We start from the raw sequence: 23,874 nt of genomic DNA, 5'->3' as shown, positions 1-23,874 counted from the left end.
GAGCTGTGATCCTGGAAACAAATTCTTTATTATGTAATTCAAAAACCATAAATGAACAAGGTAATATGCATAATACATGCAGAATTATGAGTGGTAATGATAATATGCCTTCTCACTGTATAAACACAGTTATTGAAAGTGTGTGTATACAGCATATCTTATGTTAAAACATAATTCTTCACGGGAACATTGACCTCATTAGTCTCATGAACAGCTCAGAACTTGCAAAGAAACAAAACACATTTGTAATAACAGGCACTGACATCTCATCATTGCAATGTTCTACCTTATTGGGTTCACAATTTAGTTGGTTTAGTATCCAGAGTAAAAGCTTTCATAATTCAATTCTGTCATCATTACTAACTCTATGATGTAGGTATTCTTCATGACTCTAGCTGCCTGGGTATGTTTTACAGATGATTACTAGACATGCTTAGAACTGAAGACATGAACATCTAGGACACTAGACCGACTCGACAGCAGGCAGACTTCATTGTATTTCTTGGCAAATCTGAGATAAGACTCAACTCTGGTAATGTCAGAACAACAAAAGTTTGACAAACTAAGACCACAAAAGGGTTCACCTTAAACAGCAGGTGAACCACCCTTCCCCCTTCATCTTGACAAAAAGAACATTCAATACATTAAGACAAAGTATGTACAAAAATAATTATTCACAGAAATTTAGCTTTCTGCAGTGGCTTCTACTTCTTCAAAGAGCAACAGCTATCTCAGGTTAGTATTAGTAGCTCCATATTCTGTGCTTGGGTTTACAATTAAAATGAGGTGAAAAGGCAAGACTGAAAAGGATCCACCAACTTAAAAGTAAATATAACTTGAAGAGAGTTAACAGCTCCTGCTTTAGCTCCTTTCAAGTCTTTCTACCAGACTGGGGTACCCTAGCATTTTTTATCTCAGATACCTTTGTTTATTCTGCTGCTGTTCGTGTGTGCCTTTCTGGCAACAGTGGAAAAACCAATAAAAGCTTCATGCATTATAATCTAGATTCACTTCAAGCATATAAGGTTAACTACATAACTACATAAACACTTGTGTAAGCATGACTCAAATACAAAGCCTGATCGTTAGAGGTTTATCATTAGAGGTTTTGAAATACCAGTGCTATTTTACAAGACAAATCAACTCAAATGTCACACATCCTTTTTTTTTTTTTTTTTACTATGAAAGATATCAGAAAATGGTTGAAGTGGACCTCAGCAGCATATTGATTATTCTGCTCTTTCCTGCTGTATAGTGAACACAGACTTGTTATTTACAGAATTTTAGGTGCTAACTGTATGAAGGCAGAAAAAGTCTAGAGACAATACAGATATTTGACAAGCTGAGCACACGATGGTCTTTTGGAATCTATCCACTGTTGGCCCACACAGCTCATTGCAAACACAGAAATCATTAACAGAACCCAGACAGTTTGTTTCCTTCTTCTAATATTTAAAATTGAAGATCCAAGTTTCTATTTAAGAACTCTGAAATGTAAAATGAGCTACTGTTCATTCCAGTGAATACTGGAAAACTGTGGAAGTACATCCAAGGAAAGAATCAAACTGCATTCAAAGTTAAGTCAGTTCTTGGAAGATTTAGAGTGTTGTCTAGCCAGTACAGTTTTCAATAAAGTTTTTAGTTTGTTTAGCCCTGTTTGGCTGAAACTTTCTATACAGGACAGCTGTTAAAGATGGAAAAAAATATACAATATAATTTAACTCATCTGTTCCTCCCTTTGCCTCCCTGAGCTTCTAAAGCTTACTAAACTCTTAGCTTTTAATTTCAACCAAACACATCACATTAACATTTGAAAAATGCATGCTGTTACTAGGAGGCTGAAACATATAAGCGTAGTGTTAGTTCCACACGTACAGCAGCAGAGTTAGAACGGAAGGGTCCTGAGAAGAACAGATCATTAGCTCAAGTGATAAGAGGAAGTCTGTGGCTTAAGCCGGTCCGTAGGTGTGTATCCTGTAAGGTCTTAAGTGCTGAACTGTAACATCATTAATCCTTAACAACACTGCAAATGCAATTCTCAAACAATTCTATTTACATACAGTTTCATATTTTACTTTCTCAGAGGCTGTAATGCATGCTCTGCCATCTGCATCTTCCAAGCTCCCACCAGTAGGGTGTGCTCTGCTGGCATATTTCAAACTAATCAAATTTCATTACGATGACAATGATTGAAGATTAACAGATGTAACCTTTAAAGCGAGCTTTGTTACCATAACCACACTGAAGACAATATGGAGCCTTATTATACAAAGTTTCTGAATAGAAATATTTAAAACAGACAGTATTATCTAGAAAACATTTAAGATCGTAATTAAACACTAAACAATATCATTTTAACCAAAATATTTAACACCACAACTTTAGCTTGCATATATTATAATAACAAAAAAGAAAGATTAAGAGAACCCATAGAACAATTTATTTTGAGTGTCAACTTAAATGAAACAAGAAACTGTCAGTGAACCTTGGGATTTGGTCTGAGAGGTTCAAAAGGATTTTCCAGCTCAAAAATGCCTTTGTTTTTTTAGGACTGCCCAAAGACTTCTCATACAATTTTCATTTTAAGAACTATGAATCAGATGCCCAGAAGTTAAAAAAGTATCTCCAGTCCAAGAGATAGCATCTTCATGAACAAATTGCTTGTTACAGCCCGCTATCAACAGCGGGAATACAAATCCTACGCAGAAGCACCTGAATCAAAATCCCTGAAAAACAGGTTACGCTATTTTTATGCAAAAAAAATCATTTCATCTCGTATGTTAGGATGGCTTTGAACTTCACCTCTGCCAGTTACTAAGTATCCTACATGGCACTCTAAAATTTTAGTCTCATGGACCAGAGTATCATAGAACAGATCTACTGAAACTGGTAGCTTTAATGCAGCAAGGCATTACACTTACCTTGCACTAGGCTGATATTTGAAAACAAAATCATAAAAGCCAGGTGCTATGAAAAGACCCTCCCACCCTTCCTTCTCTGCTGCAATTTATACTGTTTAGTACCACTACTCTTATTTGGACCAGGGTTGTGATCCTTTTCTGAAATTTAGCATTCATTTTCTTTTGAAAAATCCAATAGATTTAGCAGCTCCTTGCAGAAAAGTAAACCAAACAGCTGATACAGTCCAAAGAGCAGCTGTGAGGGCCTCAGGCCAAAGCACAGCTTTGCACAAGAAATAAAAGATGCTTTAGAAATGTAAAGCAGTGCTGTGTCTGTACGAGTGCTGGCTCCTTGCACTGCTTATGTGTCTCAGTCAAACTACTAACCTTCATTTCCTATTCAGAAACAAGCAGGAACATTTATAAAACTGGTAATTTTAATGGTAAATCTAAGTTATTCCAGTAGAAGGGAACATAAAACTCCAACTTGAGAAAAATAACAGAAAATTGTGGGTTTAAAATGTCTACACTTGGTTATATGTAGAAATACATTTTTCAAAACTTAACCTGTCTTGTAGAAAACTTACAGAAGTTGTATTCCAGCATCACTTTAAAATGAACGTGCAAAAAAGAGCTTTTTTAAAAAAGTAGTTCACATCATTAACAGATGTTAAGAAACTCTCTCTCAAATTTTGCTATTTCTTTATAATTTCTACCTATATCCCTCATTTGTAATTTTGTAAGTTATATCTGTCATTTATATTTTATTCTATTTTGATAACATTCTTATTCAGAACAACCAGCCTGTGTGATCTCAATGATCTGAGCATAAATGGCACCTATCTGGCTACCAATGCACTTTTACAACCTCTAAAAAAGTTACTTTTTCTTGGTAAACTGCTACATGTTTTTCTAGTTTCTATCTTGCCCATAAAGAACAAAGTTGCAATGAGCAATTCAAGATTTTATTTTTCATGAATGTGGTATCATAAATCTTTAATTTAAAAATGCAATTAAGTTAAAGTCTACAAAGCTGCTCGCTTATCACAATCACCTATATACCACTACTAAAACAGACTTTTAATACAAACCTAACATTAAAGCCAGTCTTAAGATTGAAACCCACAAATAAATATCTTTTCCTTGTGAAGTTCAACAATTAATTTTACTCCAATGAGCTGTTCAAAACATCCTAGATGGAAGATAAAACCCTTGAAAATCGTTAAGAAAGCTAAATGCCATATTTTAAACTGTCTTTACGTGCTACTACCAATAAAAAACAGAGTTTCCAATTACTGTGATAATGAAATTAAGTACTAACTGCAAAAGGAATAATTCTTTCCATTTCCTTGCTTTTTAGCATACATGTTTTCAGAACATACATGAACAAATTACCTGTCAAGACATTGCCTTGTCTGCCAGTACTTTAGTGGCTATCTATATCATGATTGTCTTGACAACAAATTACTCACACAAACACTCTAGGAAAGGAAAGTAGTGAAAGTAGTATGTGGAGGGGGGAGATGATATCCATGTTATGTTTGGAACATGGCCACCTATTATGCTGTGCTAAGACTTTTACTTTCATGTGGTTAATTTACGCACACCCCCAGTGCAGGATTTGGGCTGGTGGATTTGTTTTCTACTACTTTTAAATCTAAGAGAGGAAATCAATACTTTTCTGAAACAAAGAAAAACTGTAATTTTTCCTGCCCCAATGTTATTGCTTTTAGATTACATAGAATTAAAGTTACTTCAAGAATGATTAAAACAGAGTATTTACAAACAAAGCTTCAATCTTACTCATAACATCAAAACACTGCTGCCTTTAGCTCATTAGTAAATTGTTGCCAAATCAAAATCTTAGTTTTCATCTCATGTGAAATATACTCTTAGCTTCCACATTTCTTCCAAATGCATCTCTCCGAACAGAGGGCCACATTTGTAGTTGATACAAGTTGATTCAAGTCTAGCCAACCAGAAGCCCACTCATTTCATTAAACAGAATTGTCCAAAATCAGTCGTTTTTACACTAGTGCTTCCATTTTCATATGGTGTCCTGTCTGTAAATTAACCCTTAATTACTGGAACTCCAATTTATTCCCTCTACAATACTAAACTACTTTTTACAGACTTAGAAAAAAATGCAGAATATTGACATATAAACACAAATTATTCAGAAATTTTGGGTTGTTATGACGGATAATTACTCTTCAGATTATTCAAATTCGTATTTGATTTCTTCACCAAATAGCTTCAAGTGGGATGAGTTCAGAGGCAGAGTACTTTTAAAGCAGTCCAAAAATTCATCACTGTTTTGATCAGCAAGTAACTCACCCATGATGAACATACATCACAATCCTACATACACAAACCTTCTTGAAACCTTTTTTAAACAGAAACTTATTACAGTCTGAATTCTTCACATTATAATCTTCATAAATAGTTAAGGCTGTTTGCTGTGCTCCTCTGACATATTTATGGAAGATGTTTGTGAAGTTTCACAAACAAGAGGGAAAAAGATATGTAAACAAACAAAACCAATTTTAAGATAAATCTTCAGTCCCTCCACAACAATCAAACAAAACAAAAACTGATGTAATGAGTAAAATGAAGGTAGTTGTAAAAACAGGACATCACATGCCTCCCATAGGTAAAGGCAGGCCATTCTACTCTCACCTTTATCACGGTCATAGAGTAAGTCTTCTGTTGAGCAAGGACTCCCATCCTGAGATTCAGGAGGGCAAAAGGGAGAGACACATGGTGAATGACTGCTGCAGCTGCTGCTGCGCTCCTGTACAGATGGGGTCTGAGTGTCAATGCTTCGTGTACTACTACTACGATAGTGAGCAGGTAACGGGGCCCTTCGACCATCAGGGATATCCAAAGGCTGCAAGAAAAACAAGCAATTCAGGTTACAGAGGAAAGATCCAACTCCCAAGCAATGTCAGCCTGCAGCCTGCAGCACTCATAGCTGAAGCGATGAGGCAAGGCCTTAAGAACAGCAAACAAGTCAGGTTTGAAAGAACAACTTTTATGCAAGAAAATAATGCAATGTAAAATGGACACAACTTACATAAGTTATGCTCAGTGCTGAGATAATATGCAGATGTTCCCAGCCAACTATATCCTCTTATGCAAAGTTAATAGAATGCACTTCAACATTTATCTACGCATGCTAGTGTTATCTTTCTAGCATTTTTCTGATACTTTAGAAAGCAACGTCCCTCACACACACTTGACAAATAGACCATGTACTTAATTGTACTTAGTAGTACAATTTTCAATACAGGTCACTTAGTATAAAGCAAAAACAAGTACCCTGATACCACATTTGGATAAAACAGAAAGCAGAAAACACAATGGCATATTATTGCCATAAACTGAGTTACTGTTACAAATTAAACTATCCCAGTTTTGCTAGCAGGCAGTAATTCTCTAGCATACCTGTACTTTTCATTCTTTACTTTTGTAGGCAACCTCTGATAAATTGAGAGCTAAGCAGAAGTACAAGCTTATATCAGGTTCACCAGCTTTATTTTGAACCAAAGCTAGCGAGCAGTGCCTGCACACAGTGGTCTAGCTGGCACTGGCAAGAGTGATCTTGCATCCTAGTCTGCAACATACTGCACAGACATGTTCATTGTAGTAGGTTGGTACACCGTACTTCTTGCTCCCTTTGGGAAAGTTAATTTTATCATGAGGACAGCACTACTTTAAAAAAAAAATCAAGTTCTGCTTAAAAGTGAAGGGGTAAAAACGCCTTCAAGATTTAAAATAGTTTTATCCTCACTTCAGTGAGGATTGTATTCAAGCCATAGAGAACAGAGTAAATGTTCTAGCTACAAGACTCCTTTTTCCTTTTCACGTCAAGTGAAGATTTTTATTTTATTGTTTTCCTCTTCTCCATTCATGCCAAAATCAGAACAGCCCATTCTAGAGCTTACAAGTCAACCCAAATATTTTACAAGAGTACATTGTCCAAGTATCACATCCTCCTCTCTTGAGCAATAGTCTATCCAGAAAACCACCAAATACTACACAAAGAGGCAGACACAGTAAAGTCAGAGGAGCCTTTCCTTCTTATGAGCCTTCCAGTTAACAGCATTTCACATTTCATTTAAAAGCAAAGTAACACATTATAAAGAGAACATTACAGTTGCTACATCAAGCGCTCAGAAGTTTGGACAAGGCTGCGTAGTCTGTTCCAACAGTTCAGCTCACATTGCATATGCGTTACAACATGACTACATGTTGCTCTTTCCATCACCCCTAACAGGCCATGACTCATTCAATGCACAAGATAGACCTAAAGCGTTTTATCATTTGTTACACAGACAGAAGAGAGGCAGAAAACAAAACTGAAGCTGCAGAAAGGAAACAGTCCCGTAATTAACATAACCAAAAAATAACTGCCATGTAGAACAGCATTCTATCTCTGTCTCACACAAGAATTTTACAAGATGCCGGGAAGTCATCTGAAGCAACCCTTCTCTTTTATGGAAGCCCAGTCTGTATAGGACCGGGTCTGCAAAAGTCTTCACCCACAGATGCACAAGGAAACCACGGGAGCTGTACTTTAAACTCTTAAAATGACACGCAGTACCCTGAGTTACCTGAAGAATCACATTATAGAAGCCTGATGGATTTGTGTTTCTCCATCCATAAAGTGCAGATATCACCTTTCTTCTCACAGAGGTGAGATAAAAAGAGAACGACATTTCAGAAACGCTCCTATTACATAGAAGCAAAAACCCAAGAAGAAATACGGATTTCTGATTTCAAAGCAAGGTTTAATAGTGAACGTTAGGACACACATCTAACGGGGAGAAAACAAAAACACTGAATAGCTACTCATTAAGTGCACACGCTGTACATAACAGGTAAAGCAAGGATTCCAGGCAGGGAAAAAAAGAGTAAGCACATAATTCAGGACTTCAGTATAACACAGATGTTATTCCACACCTGTAGAAACAGTGCGGTCTTAGGTAGTCAGGAAGTATATCCCAAATCACTTACTTCAGCCTCCACTGAATTAAAACTTAAGGTATAGAAAGTCATCTATATTTTCAAGTATGCCTCTAGGAATACACACAAGTGGAAAAAGCTAAATACTTATCACTCTTTCCAAGTAGAATAACTTCTAACATGTAGAAAGCACCTGCAAGTATTTCAAATTATTATGCTTCTGTATATTTCTTCCCCTTCATACCGAATCTAGGTTTTGACAAGAGCAAAACCCTCCATGAAAATACCAGCTAGGTACTATTCTACTTTTTAAAAACTTAAGAATCAAACCTGATCAACATAAAAAATAGTGAAGTTACTTTCCATGAGTCATGCCTAAACTATTCTAAAAACTGAAGCCCTCACAACATTAAAGCACAAGAAATGGGGTAGCTAATTTAGTACAGCTGCTATTAGTTTTCATAATGTTCAGTGCATGGAAAATGACTGGAAATTACTGCATTCTGTATACCGTGTTTTTTTGCAAAAGAGTCCAGTCATGTACTAACTTTATGCCAAATGCATTCCGACAAGACACCAGTCAACCACTATGGGACAATATGTTCTTGGACATCATTATATACTACCCTAATAACTCCCTATAAATGTATGGAAACTGTCGATTTGACAACATCGTGCATTTCTTAATACACTTAAAATTCACTTTTTTTTCCAGTATCAACATTTCTGCTTGAAAAAATTAAAGCCACCTTCCATTGTAGCATCAGGAATGCTACTATGATATAATATACCAGTGGGAGCCTTAAAAATAATCTGTTCTTCACAAGCCTTTCATCTATTTGGGAGGCAACTTCTTCAGAGCAGAGTATTCAATGCTTCTGATATAGAAACTATTCTCTAAACTGGAACAACAAAGGCAGATATGGGAAAGTGGTTCTGCCTTCTAGCATAAATGCAGTCATCAGTGCATTAGACAAGGTGCAAATGCAAGAAGACATCATGTATCTTGAAGAGACTGCTCCTGGCAAGAACACATGGTGAGGGGAGAAAAGACCTTTCAGATGAAGGATATGAAGATTAAGGTAAAGATCCTCTGCTTCTGCTCAAATTAGAAAAACAATCATTTTATTACAGGACTGAGTCTTCTGATAGGTATATAAAAAGCATTTTACTACCTATTTCCAGAGGCATTAGAAATTAAACAAGAAACACATGAATCATTTTAACATTTATTGCATGACATTTGGTCAGAACTGCTTCATTTCTAATTTCTTTTGTATATCTGAAAGATAGGTCAGGTAATATTTTTCCTATTTTTCCTAAAAAGAGACCTATGAACATGTACGTCTCCAACTGCAGGGCATGTTTCACTCGTTTTACGATGTATTCTGTAACAGGGAGCTTCTAAATACAGTAAATTCATCATCTTACTGTTCCAAAGTCTCCAACATTTGCATTGTGGAATCACAATAGGACAAAGAATAAAAACCAGTCACAACTACACAAGAAAGCTGATTCCCTCTTACAATTTGTAGTGGGACACAACTAGAATTTCCTGGAAAGCTAATCACCAAATTATAAAGCAGGAAGGAAAATATATCCCAGACCTTCGAATACATGCATTAGAAGATGAAATAACATTTATTAGTAAACCTGAGGAGAAAGATGCCATTAAAAAAAAGGACTAAACAATGCCAGCTCTAACTCTGTTTTTATGAAAGAAAAATGAAAATGCCTGCAGCTAACTAAGCAAGAGGGATGATCTGAAAAAATATACACATGTATGGCCAAACTGAAAAGGAAGAAATGCTTGGAATGTTTTGACCATGAATTACTAAACTTTATAGTCAATTAGATTATTAAAAGAAAAAGCTAATGACATTACTGTATCAACTGTTATCTTTGTGAAGCACAAAAACAACATGGCTACTCTCTCTACAATTACCCTTCTAGAAGTAAAATTACTTTTATCACTACAAGATTGTACGAAAAAAGGCAAAGAAGTTTCCAAAGAATTAATATAACTAAGTCAGCAAAAGATATGACAAAATATATTCCAGATCAATTTATACTTTATCAAGTAGGATGACCAAAATTGAAGTCAGCAAAAAGGAAAAAGTATGGAATACCATACCCTACAAAATTAAAAAAAAAATCTAAAAATAAATGAAATCAATTTGTGTATCCAAAGACTAAGCAGGAAAGTGTGCACATGAAAGTTTCACTAGTTTCCCATTTTACCCAGAAGCTAAATTAAAAAAATAATTCAAGTAACGTCCATAAAACTAGGTCTACTTTAACCACAAGCTTATTTTTGTCCTATGCATCACCTAGTCCCCTTTTGAGATGATGAACTAAGAAACAGTTTGCTCTGAAATTGACACATTTATACTGAATAGATAAGTGACCAAAAAAAGTTCAAGAAATCTAGACTAAAATTTTACAAGTTAATAGAACTAAAATGTATTTTGTTTTTAAGTTCAGTCCAGGTGTGTTTATTGAAAGGAAATAGAAGAAATCAGAAGCTATTCATATACCATCTAAGTCTGAATAAAACTTTAGCTAAGGAACTGCATCTAAAAAGAAAGGTGATCATTCTTCTCAGTGTTTTCAGTAAATTGTACCCTTCCCCCCCAAAAAAAAAAATCTTTCCTGACATATTAAGTTTTAAACATGCATTGATGAAACAGGAAGTAAGCTTGAAACAGGTTAAAAGAAACCAGAAAACGTCTAGATGCCACCAAACTTACAAACAAGCCTGTTAAAAAGTTTATTGTTCACACATCACTCAAAGCAACCAATTGCTTTTGATTGTTACACTTTTTAAAAATAGAATGTTATAACTAGAAAGAATGGCAGAAAATTGAAAGAAAAACGAATTGTTTCACCAGCAGTGAAACTAATGAAGTTTGGTTTCCTATGGTTTATCTTTTGTTCAGTAATTCCTAACCTTTAACCCAGCTGCCCCAACTCCCCCAGGCTAAAAAGAAGCTAAATTGCTGCATTAGGAGAAAGTTCACCAGCAGTAAGATTTAGTAAATTACTCTTATTATGATCTTCTATAAGTAAGCAATGAAATCTAATAAGCTCAAAGACAGTGCTAGTAGTCCCTCTTTAGGTCCCACCAGAAGAGATCTGACAGAAATTAACAGTTATATAACAGGAAACAGCCCTCTGCCCACATAGATGGACTTGACTTCAAGGGCAATGTCTAATTTATGACTTTTAGTGCCTGAAGACTCTCCCCAACTAGATGTTTGGACGAAGGGTTCACTATTGCCTTGGTTGCGTAAACTGCTGAGCACCTCTGGCCTCAATCCAACAATGCACTTAAGTATGTGCTTAACTGTTTGGCTGGACCAGAGCCAGTACATTCAGTAACTTATGAGACTGCGTTCTGCATCCAAAGTAATAAGCTGTTAAAGCCCAAGGACAACATTTACGAAGATGATTTGTCTGATAAATAAATGAAACATCCTCTAACCATAAGAGATAACCCTAGCCATAGCAACAGCAGTGGTGGCACTATAATACACCTTTTTATACTCTTTGGAGATGGCAACAAGGTTTATTCATCTGGGCTTTTTGTTTTGGTTTCAGTTTTTCTTTTCCCCTTTATTCCCTATTCCAACACAGACCCTTCTAAAGGGATGAGACAGCTTTGGGAAAGGCAACCTAGCATAAAACATTTGCTACCACAGTATTTTATTCTTAATGACAGAAAACATCTATGTCTCTGGAGAAGACAAGAATATTCCAAAGCTTTTTAAGTTTACTGCCATAGTAAAGAAATACAAATACCAGGTTTTAGAATCTTAACCCTCTGATTAAAGTTTTATAGCTTGATTTGTGCACTGAATTGCTATTAGAGGACCATTCACAAGAAAAGAACCTACAATTTAGAGAAGATTAGAAAAAACAGAAGAGCAGTTGTTGATCCCACAGCACAAAAATTTCATTGGTTATTTAGGAAAGAGTGGCTGTAAACTAAGTATTTCATACTTTAAGTGTCATCTAAGAACTGCAATGCTCTTCTGTGGGAATTCCAATGCTCCTTCGATTGTATGCATTTCCCATACAGAGATCTCCCACAACAGATCAGTCTTTTAAGGAAGTAAAAAACAGTTCACATTTGGTTTATGGAAGGAAAGTATTTAAACCAAAAAGCTGAGCGAAACTTAAGTCTTGTCTAAAAAAAATAAACAGCAAATAAATTAATCTCTGTCCCTTCTTACTACTACTGTAGCCTAAAGTATCTAAGTTTTTGAGCTCTTACATTTCTCACAAAAAACTTTCAAGTTCTTCACGGGAAGGGCATTCTAAATAACCTACGTTTAGACAGAAGCCCTTTAAAAAACTGTTAAAAAAGCAAACAAACCTAAAATATTTAAATAATTTTCAAACAACATCTGTGAAGCAAATTATTAGTAGTTTCAGCCGTAAGAAAGTTTTCTAATGTGTTTATAGGTTACAAAGAAAAAACAACTATAAGCACATTAATATAAGCTTACCTTGGATACCTCTTCTTTTCCACTGTTTTCCTTAATGAATACTTTTTCCAGTTCAGGGCTTATTCCTTCTACATTACACGGCACACGTGAAACAGTTGATTTTGGCACTGAAATGTTTGACAGTGGCATAGGGACTGATCTGGAAATAGAAGCCTAGAAGGTAGAAAGCCACATGATTTGAAGTTGGAAAACAGAATAAAACAACTCTGAGATCAGCACTAAAGAAGGTAAAGTAAGTAACCATGTATTACTTGCCATGTAGATCGTCTTTATTTGTCAAATTTAACTAAATAAATCAAAAGCCACTGAAAACACCTCTACATAACTCAATATAGGTCTATAATAAAAACTTTCTACTACCTTACTTATCAGTAGGTAGGCAAGTATATGTACTTTTCAGATGTATAGACTACAGAATACACAATAGGGGGATGGGGCGCACACAGGGTGCTGATGTGGATGCTTTTAACTGTGATCCAAAAGGCATTTCTCCCAACATTCCTGAACCTTAACCACTCAACTGAAATATTCAGTTAATGCACTTCTATCCTCTTTTCGTTGGCTTTAGTGAATGAAAAATATTCATTCTCAACCTCTAATTTCATCAGCTTCTAACATTTCAGAATTTTGTCAAAAATCTTAAAAGGAAACATTTGGAGTTTAAGAATCAAGCACCTAAAAAAATGCAAGTATGGTTTTCAGGAAAAAAATACATGTTGGAATGGAGTTCTGTTACCAACAGAAGCCATTCTCAAGAAAGCACGTCTTGCACAGTCAACTCCAAAAGCTTTAGCTTAGCACCTACACTGACAGACAGTGTACACTTCCTAATATGTATTTTCCTCTCATCCACAGCAACGTGATAAGACAAAATGTAAAACATACCTGTGGGCATCTCCAAGAGATTACTGAATTAATTGGCTTAGGGTGGAGGGACACCCCCTTCCTCCCTTTTTTTTTTCCCATGTTGCGTTCATGCAAAATGAACGTAAGAAAACGCTTCCTGCAGAATAGCTTCCCACAGTGGTACCAGAACTGAAAACTTCACAAGTCTTGTTAGAGGACACCTTCTTGAGAAATCAGTAATGTTGTGTGAGCAAGTTCCAAGTGCTAAAGAATGGTACTGCGAAGTATATGTCTTAAGTGGATTTCAGCCTGTGACAAAGACTGTTTTTAGTACAAATAGTGGCATTGGTACCTGCAACAGCATACTTTGGGGTGGAAAGCAATATACTTTCCTACACAAAATGCAGTGAATCCTTTGTTATAGAGGCAAAGAAGGTTCACAAAGAACATCAATTCCTTATATGTCTTCATCACAAGATCAGGTTTTAAACATGAGATTTTATCTGAACAGAATGAACATGAAAGGACTGGCCAGTACAAAAGATCAGCCACCACAGCTTCTCTCCAAAACACTACTTATTTAAAAAGGCTGTCAGAAATTACAGTGACAGAGCAAACATTTAAGGAGAACAAACAGTGGCTTGTTAGTAACATGGAGACCAAGTTAAGGTTCCACTGTAGATGAAATTTAATCAGGACTCAAACATCTGTACTGTCAAATGAGAAAAGATTAACTGCTTTCTACAAATGGCTTAAGGTTCACAAAGTTATTCACTGAACCTTGCCTGAGCTTTAAAATCCATTTGGTTTCAGTTTCACTGCCAGTTTGTGATATCTAGAGAACAGACACTGTGTGGAGCATCCACCACTGCACCCTGCTGAGAGTCTGGTTCGTGCTCACGTAATTTGCCCATGTAATTTCCAAAGCTATTCTTCATAGTGTCAGCACCTTTCTAATAGGAGATGCTCAGAGGACAGGCGATTTTTTTTTTTTTAAATAACTTCATGATACACAAAAATGACCTGAAAACAAATGTTGGCCCGGCTTGTGTGAAAATCATCAGCTATATTAAGGTTTGCATACATTCACGAATAATTTTGAAAAATAGGTAAGTAATAACAGAAAACAGAAGATTTCAGGCTAGGAGCCTGAGCTTTACCTATCAGAAAGGTTAAGAGATTATGATGTCCTATTCCTGATTCACAAAGATGTGTTTCCTGATAACGTATGCTCAGGTATATAAGACCTGAGGTAGGAAACAGAGGAAACAAGAAAGGAAAATAAAAGTGGTTGGTATCATAGACTTACTGCTGGAAAAGAGTCCTGTCCATTGATATAGAACAAGAGGATGGTCATAAACACAATCTGAACATAAGAGTTTGCATCCTAAACCCTCAGTCTTTGATCCTGTCTGAGTTAAGTTTTTCCTGCAAGTCACAGTGTCTGGAACAGGAACAGGCTAATAATGATGGCAATTTTTCCATTTAATATGATGGAAATTCTCAACATAAGCTGTAACCTACCAATGTTGTTCCACCTCAAGTAAGCCACTGCTACCACAAAGTATGTGAAGGCTCTCATAATGGAAGACAGAATCCTGTATTGACAATGATTCTAAAGTACCATAACAACCAAAAGGTTGTTAGAGACAACCTTTGTCTTAGACAAAACCACAAAAAAAAGGTTTGTATCCTGTAGCATGAGAGATGATGATCAGTCCTCTAACTCCAGGGATGTGGTTAATTGTGGCAAGCACGACCTTGATTTCAGCTAAGTTTATATATGAGGTTAATTTATCATTTTTTAGAAAGCAGACGAGACAACAATATTGTTTTACTTGATTTCATAGGGATACTCTGATCTGGCCTCTCTGGCCAGGAAGTGACCAATAAGCAAAGTATCACAAAAAATCCTGAAATGGTACAAGAAAATGAGGTCTTCCCTCAAATATCTGATGATGCAACACTGTCTTTTACTGATTAATATATAGTAGGGTCAATTACAAGCCTCTGTGTAACTAACCAATTAGTTTCAGAGAAGCAGAAAACCAGGTTCTGTGATCTCAATGCAAATACTGTCTAATGGGTCCCATTCAAAGTTCTGCTGGCTGCTCAAAGACTTATCAATTGTTGGGCTTCCAATCCAGTCTTAATTTTGGTGCATTTTATTTATTTATAAACCAAGCTCAGATGAAACTATGTTGTAAAACCGATAAGCAAATACCCTCCAGAGGAACACAGACTTCTGAAAGTATACCACAAAAATTAGTCTTGGAAGCAAGTACATATTCGTGGAAAGACAGCCAGCCTTATCTGGCCATGCTCTGAATTTTTACAGCATCTTAATATATTTTAGTGGCTATCTTGCTGCAACTCCTCATTCTTTTATTATATTATGGCTATCAGATAAAATTCAGCATAGATGCAACGGTAGCAGGGTGTTAAGCATTTCAATGTACCACATAAGAAACCAAACAGGAGAAAGATGGGAAGAAACTGACTATTCATCCAACACAGATAAGATAGGAGGCCGTTAATATAAGCAACTATCTGCTTACCTGAGTCTGACTGATTGCTATGTGGTTGCCATGGAGAGGTGACTGACGTTCTTTCTCTTTACTGTGACGACTACTCTGCTTACTGCGCTGAAGCTGCTGCCTCAGTTTGGCAATCTGCTGGAAAGAAGTTCAGGTGAAGTGATAATGAGTTATCAAATTAGTATCTGCTCATTTCTTCCTTTATGAAGTGAATCACAGATATCTTAAGTCCTCTTTAAAGAATTATACAAGCACATTGTATTTTTTTCCCTCTAAGCATAACCATTAAAGCTTCTGCCTCTAGACACTTTCTAGAAAGTACCTGCCCTGTTTACCGACCTGAACATGTCATCAGGCTTAGCTTAGTACTAAACTTCCTCATTTACAAACAAGCACTGTGTAACTGATGCAAACAAAAGTAGTCCTCCTGACAATTTGTAGCAATCTCTAGACTGTAATTGGCTTAAACTGAGGGACTGCAAAGCCTATAGTTTAATTTGGTTGACCTTAAGCCAAACAAAAGTTTTCCAATAATTCAACCAAAAAATAAAAGAGCCTCTACAAACAAAATCAATCAGTATGTATTGCTCCATCTTGGAGAACTTATTTAATACGTTTAGCAGTATTTCCCCGCAGGCTACATTACCACGGATTCCTTCAGGCAGACAGAATTATCTTTTCTACTGTCTGCTGTAAAGATGGGTAATCAAATGATACATATCTTAAAGGTCAAATGCAACTACAGTCATTATTCATTTGACATGTTCCTTAACAGAAGCTAAAAAATTTCATTCATGAATTCCTCCATTTATTTAATCCTCCTGAATAGTTTCTACATGAAAGAGTATTAACCCTCTATAAGTATTGCCTAAGTTCATACTGCATGCAAATTTATACAACAGGTAGAGATACTTCTTTAAAGCTGCCTTCCCCCCCGCCTTTGTGCTCACGTTTCACTATATTTCACTATCAGCACACTAGCATGTAAGACAAAGTATGCACGGCCCTATTTCATTTTTAACTCAGCTATAGATAAAAATTAAAAAAAACTGAAGTGCAAATAAGGAGATGTGAATTCACACAAATAATGTTTCAAATAACTTCATCAGCTGGAAGTATCCTCTTTTTGATTGACAGGCTACAAGCACATTCACTCTGTGGTCAACTCCAAGTAGTTAAATATATCACTACTGCCCTTTCAAAGCAGCTTTGTGGTAGAGCAGCACTTCACTCTTCACAGTGTCAGGGATGATGACAGTGCTTGGTGAAGGTTTCAATGAAGCCTTGCTCCAGGCTTTGCAATTTCCTTGGTGTTTCTAATATCATTCACAAAAGACAGATCCATCTTTAATGCTTCATATCAAGTCTTGCCACACCTCATTATCCGCATTCAGAGAACTGCTACTCAGAAATGGTTGACTACTCTTAATCTTCAATGACAGACAAACAGTTTAGATTTCCAAAAGGGTCTGCCTCAAATACACGAAAAAAGATAGAGTCCTAGCATGGCCAAGTTTCTAACACAGACAAGCTAGATTTAGAGAACAAGACTAATCTCCTGATGAAAGGTGCCACTTGGGCACCACGATAGAAGAAACTTCAAAGGAGTTTGAAGAGATACTTCACCTCTACAAAAATATTTGTCCAGAACTTCCCCATTCTGCCTGTAAGAGTAATGGAAGTTAGGAAACTAGGAAACTCAGCTCAGAGAGATGAAGCAGCAGGAAAGTAACCAGTTCGATAAGGGAATGTGAAAATAAATCTAGGATGATTTACATCTAGAATGCTGAAGAAGGGGAAGAATAGGGAAATTATCTTCATCTTCTTTAAAAATAAGAGGAAAAAAAGAGGCCCAGACTAGAAGTCAACTGTGGACTGAAATGGATGGCTACAAGAATAATCAAAAAGCAAAGACACTAGGCAAGGAGAGTAGTGTATATAAATATTTCATTTCTGATGCCTTTCCCTGATCCTGTGGGCTTCCTCCTATTTAAAAAGTTAATTACCCTATTTTTTATTTAAATGAAATCTAGCTTTTTGAGCTTTCCTCGGGACCATGCCATAAAAAAGATCTATATAAATCCACGTCAGAGCTTTGACTCAGATTTTTGTTGCAAGCAGCTTGCAAATCTTTAAGAGAACACAGCCTCTGACTATAATATTTGGACAATACACCTCTAGACTGTCCAAAATCTTGATGCTGTGATGCACCCCCTCTGTCAGGGCCCTGAACATCCTTTTCTGTGGTGGAGCCCAGACCCGCACACAGCAGTCGAGGTGGGGCTGCACCACGCTCAGTGCAGCAGGAGGAAGGATCACCTCCTCTGGCCAGCTGGCTGTGCTGTGCTCAGGGCACCCCAAAATGGGGTTTGCCCTCCTGGCTGTCAGGGCACACTGCTGGCTCACGCTGCGCCTGCAGTCACCAGCACCCCCAGGTCCCTTTCTGCTGAGCTGCTCCCCAGCCACTCGTTGCCCAGCCTGGGCCTGGCATTGCTCCGTCCCAGCTGCAGCACCCGGCATCCCCCTTTGCTGAACTTCATGCCATGCTGATTGCCCAGTGCTCCAATCTATGTAGATGCCTCTGCAAGAGGCATCTTCCCTCCAGAGAGTCAACAGCACCTCCCAGGTGACTGGAACTGGAGAGAACCTGCACTTGAAGATGCAACTACCTCACTGGTGTAAATACACCCTGACACTGAACTTCATCCAGGGCAGCTGACAGGGTGCCTTGCTTATAGGCTGGGAGATAGAATCTCATCCTCAAGCTGTACAGCAATAGAGAGACTGCAGTGAAAAAGATTAGGCAGAAAGACAAAGTGCTCTGCTGGGGGGAAAAAAAGAACAGCAATGAAACAATCTTAACAGGGCAGATACAAAAAACTGGAAGGGTCTGGGACACCATTTTGCTTACATTCCCAAGTAAGGAGCATGAAGGTGACCAACACATACACAACCTTAATAAAAGCACACATGTAAATCATCACTTAAAGATTTAACATGTATCCTTTACAGCATCCAGTTGTTGAAGACATTAAAGCCTTAGCTTTGCACATGTGTACTTAGATCCAAGAAATGTGAACATGATTCTAGTGTACCAACTCAAATGCTCTCCCTTTTTACCAACTTGAGAGAGGGAAGGCACAGAAAATTATTTTTGTGCAGTACAGGTATTTTCTTGCATAATAGGTCTTAAAACAAGATTTAGAGGATGCAGCTGATTTTTTTTTTCCAAAGAGAAATCGAACTGGTCCCTTCACTGATGTGAAAAAAAATCATTGCACAAAACACCAACAAAAAGACTACACATAGAAAGTAATACCTGCAAATTGCGGTAATGATAGTTACAAGATCTTTACAAGATCTCTCTCAGAGAAAAAATAAACTGCCTTTTTATCAGTCATTGTTCCCATTACAGAAGAAAGATTACTGACAGGTGTGTGGACTTTGTGAACATTTATTTTCAAAATCTGAGCTCTAAGGACCCAAGCTTCTTTTTATTCCTTAGGGAATAAAAGCAACTTGAACCCTACTTCCAATGTTCAATGTTTACTTAAAAATTACACTATTTACAAGATGCAAACATGTAAGCTGCTAAGTTTCAAAAGGCATTTTTAAATTCACATTTTGCAAGTACTCTAGTGTGACTCTACTGGGGAGGGAGAACATAAACGTATCTGTGCACTTTTCAGAAGAATTAAGAAATGTTTCAACCTCTTCTCTCCCGTGGACATTGCCTTCGATATTCTTGATGTATTGTAAATACTTTTTCTTGACATACTTTGAAGTTATTTATACAAAAGAATCAAAAAGAAGATCAGTGCATGTAGCCAATTATAAGATGACCGCGCATGCTGAACTGAAGCAAGGATTATTCAATAAAGTTCGGAAAAGTCTGTCTTTTCTGCTTGCTGAGTATTTTTATGAGAAGTATATTTGCAATATATACAGATCTTGTCTATATCACTTGTAATATGCATGTAATCTAATATAGCTAATGGCACAAACCTGATAAATAAGCAAATTCCGTTTGCTCTTCACAGCACTGCAATAATCTGAGTATCCTGATAATTTTTCATTTGAAGAGACACAAACACAGACTACTAATATGGAAGAACATGTCACATCTCACCACTCCTAACTGTTCATTAATATTTATCAACTAATAGATTGTACTTCTACAAATCAAGTACACAATAATGTAGCTTCCCATTGCTGAACAAGCCACAGACTCATCATTAATGATAGAAAGCTTTAACTCATCCATGAATTGCTTGTTAAACAAGTTAACAAATAGGTCAAAGAGCAAAACAAGCATTAGAAATTCAACTTAAGCCTTTGCATACAATCTTTCAATACATATATGAAAGCATATAAGAAGTTCAAAGCTTCAGATCTGATTCTCTTTTATTCCAAAGTCTTTTTCAAGTATTCTGTTAGACAAAACATGAGGACCCTTCCAACAGGAGTTTGCTGATGTCAGTGTAACAAATAAAACAGAGGTATTTAAGGTTAAGGGGAAATCAGATGTCTGAAATAGTAAAGTCTTAATATACTGAAAACTATTTGCCTCAAACCCTGTTGTTTGTTTGTTGTTGTTTTCCAGCTGAGAGTAAAATCCAATGCAAGCTATAACTAGAATGGTCTTATTCAAATTCAACAGAATTTTAAAGCTATCTAATTCAGGTTCAAAGAGGAAAAACTATCGGTGGTTCAAACATCTATGTTTTGATCAGAGTTGTTGTATTTGACACAATCTTCACCTCTCACTCAACAGGTGTATCTATTAAAATAATTTTAAAGAAACCTGGCATTAGCTTATGAGAAGTTATATTCCAGACATGGTTAAAAAAAGCAGTAGATTCCCCCTCAGAATCAAAAAAGAGGCTTCTTGTTAGGAAGTGATAAGAAACGTACACATTCTTAGGGTTTATAAATTTGAATGTTTTCAGAAGAGTTTCCTGTTGTGGTAAACAAATACATTTGATTGAAATAGTTCTCAAAAGAAAAAAAAGCCTTTTCTTAAAAATTTGAAGGATATCCAATCTTTTATCACAATCAATTAAAACCACACTTACAAACATTTGGTTAGTTTACAGTATCAAAACAACAAAAAAAAACATATGCTAGAAATCATTCCATTAGATGTTGGAACAAGAAAACACAAATTCAAACTCCTGAGACAAACCAAGGAAACTAAATAGATATCTGCTTACTGTCAAATGCTTAGGGAAAACAATCCTAAAGGTTGAGCAGAAGTACTGTTACCTAATGTTACTCATAACAAATGCAGTTGTCCAGTAAAGGTGATACTTTTATTTCTATTATTTAAGCTCTTACTTACAGGTACCTACAGCTTTGTCAATTTTTTATTTGACTTCTTCCAATGCTCTATTCAGCTCTCCCATCACCTTCCTATCAGAAATTTCAGCACAAGTATTAAAGTTGTTTTAAGATTGAGATTAAAGTGAAGGGGAGAAAAATCATTTTATCTATGCTAAGACACATTAGTATACTTCTCAGATGCTCAATGCCTTGGAAGAAAAAAAAATTGATTGGGAGTCCTTTATGTTGGGAATGCACTTATTTCCCTGGAAAAGCCTTTATGTCTGGTTAAGTTTTAGCAAAATTTCAGTTTGCATTTGTTTATGAAAGATGTTTGGAACTGGCAGCTACATTTGCTAATATCAGCAGGTTTTTCTGAGCTTTAGATTTGAACAGAACTGTCTCAGAATTTTTCCTTCCAGAAACCACAGATTGCTGAGACACAAAGAAACTGAATGCACAAATACTACTGGTATTGATCAAACTCTTACCATCCACCACACAGGCATTAAGTAGTTTGGTGGACGAAGGGGACGGATTTGTATGTCCAGGAGAGCAAACATCACACACACGGAATGGCTGGACAGAGAGGCTGGAACCAGGCCTTACAGGTGAGGGAAAGGAAAAATTCAGGGATAAAAATAGAATCCAAACAGAGCTGAGAAAGACCTCAAGTAAGGGAAGATAAACTAGAGCTGGTTGGATAACATACGCAGAATGACACTGGAATTATAAACCTGGGGAACTGGAAAAGGCAACAAAACAGTGTAGAAAAGCTGGAGAGAGAGAAAGGAAAACAGAGGAAAGAACTACAAGCTGGAAGAGGTAAGACTTAGGGTGGATAACCCTTACAAAGTTTGAATAATTCCCTTCCACGCAACCCAATTTTTTACCTTTTTTATTACTGTGTTCTATCTGAAAGGAACCATGAAACCCACCAGCCATATGTTTATCTTTCTCTTGAGCTCAGCCCATAAAGAAGATGGCAACCTAGCACAATGGATCACTGCTATCAAGTGGCAGAGACTCACATACTGAAGGTTTCCCTATCACTGACAGTCACAGGCATGTGGTGAAGAAAAGCTGCTTGCTGCAAAGCTTGATAGGGAACCACCAGATGATGAAGGATGGTCTCAGTAAAAGCAAGCGTTATCCTGGATATACAGATGTTATTCCTGCCTCTAGTACAATTCCTTTGTGCTGGTAGCTAATGTTTAAGCCAAAAGCTTTTCAGATACAAGACTCATTCTGCACTAATTCCTGGGCACTTAATTTGTGATTTGAGTATTTGCTTACAGCTGCAAATGAAGTCACACAGGCATTTAGAAAGCCCATGTGAAATAAATCAGTTAAGATGGGCTCCATATTGGGTACTCGTTGAGACAGGAATAGACAATCCTTACCTCTCTTCAGCTCAGGTCCTTGTCTTTAAAAATGAGGATATTGCTACTACCAGAATGAATGATTACTCCATATTCAAAGTTGATTTCAATATTTGAGGTATCAAACTTACATCACAGCTTTTGATAACTATTCTTCCTATCAACAGCTATCAGGAAAAGGACTATCTACTGCTAATAACAACACCTCCTTAGACAACTTATGTACTTCTCCTCATTTTTGAATGCTCTATTAAATGGAGCCAGGAGAGAGTACACAAAAAAAAACAAAAGAATCAGGGCAAAGACCCATCCTATGGGGGAGGAACCACCAGAATATGCTGCAAGATTCATTTCTTATGAGAAAGGTGTAGCTCTAGAAGAGAGGCTATACCCTTCCTGTGGGGACATGAGGCTTACTACAGGCCAAGTATGTGGTACTGACCAGAGCCAGAGTTGCATGAACTCGGGACAGAATGTAGTTTACTGTTGCATAAGGCTGAAATACTGCATATTCAGCTGAGACATGGAAAGCATTTTCCTGTATATAATTTCTCATTATGCAAATCTGCTTCATTTCTGATGGGTTCTTTCTAGTTGCTATTGTAGTCTACAAAAAAAAAAAAATGATTAAAGAGCATTTCAAGTAACTTTATCACTACTGTATCAACACTTACCCTATTTCATTTGTGAAACTGACATCCTCTCTATCCTCACCCTTAAACTTGACCAAAATTTATAAACAAGAACATGGTAATATCCTGACAAACACTTTGCCTCTTTCAACAAGAAAGAACAGAAAGCTAGCTAAGGTAACTCTGAAAAAACAATAACAGCAACAAGCTGGTTCCTCAGCACTCACTCTGGCCACTCCTCTGCTGACAACACTGTATAGTAGTAGGGGAGGAAATCCAACAGGCATAAAAACCACCAGTCTTGAAACAACTCATATGTTGGACATAAAACCTGTTTCAAAAACAACAGAGGGGAGGGAAAGGGTGCAGTTTCCTGGACTCCAGATAGGGATTAAAAAAATATGTCTTGGGCATATCAAGACTTGAAAGGCTCCACTGTGCAAAACTTCTCACCTCTTTTAGTTGATCAGCACTTCCCCATGATGCCGAGCGCTGATGAGATCTCTTTTCTGCTCCTTCTTCAGCCCAACAGCTAGGTGTCTGGAGAGAAAAAAATAATACATATTGTACTGAACTCCCCAGGTAAGAAATTTTTGGGCACAAATTATTGGTTTAATCTTTCTGCCATGTCAGTGTCCAGGCATCATACATAAAGAATAAATTTCAGAATCTGATATACCACAGTAATAGTGTCTATAGTCATAAAAAAGAATACAAGCAACTCAGTTTAAGGCTTTGTAAACTTGCATTTACAAAGGATGAAGACAATGAACATT

The 23,874-nt window shown here is 36.8% G+C and overlaps 1 protein-coding gene across 2 annotated transcripts in view; it reads right to left on the bottom strand.

The window, feature by feature from the left end:
- GLCCI1 (glucocorticoid induced 1) overlaps positions 1–23,874 on the bottom strand; it is a 55,613-nt gene that overhangs the window by 4,428 nt on the left and 27,311 nt on the right. The window contains exons 3-6 of one of the 2 annotated variants that reach the window (XM_035317112.1): positions 23,552–23,638; positions 15,784–15,900; positions 12,380–12,532; positions 5,580–5,790 (exon numbers count right to left, since the gene is read on the bottom strand). In XM_035317112.1, coding sequence (XP_035173003.1) covers positions 5,580–5,790; positions 12,380–12,532; positions 15,784–15,900; positions 23,552–23,638 — 568 coding nt within the window. The remainder of the gene's footprint in view (positions 1–5,579; positions 5,791–12,379; positions 12,533–15,783; positions 15,901–23,551; positions 23,639–23,874) is intronic. The other variant, XM_035317113.1, reaches the window with a different exon arrangement.

The sequence above is a fragment of the Oxyura jamaicensis genome, chromosome 2, assembly GCF_011077185.1.
Source record: "Oxyura jamaicensis isolate SHBP4307 breed ruddy duck chromosome 2, BPBGC_Ojam_1.0, whole genome shotgun sequence".
Classification (NCBI taxonomy): Eukaryota; Metazoa; Chordata; class Aves; order Anseriformes; family Anatidae; genus Oxyura; species Oxyura jamaicensis.
This window is presented reverse-complemented; position numbering and strand designations above follow the sequence as displayed.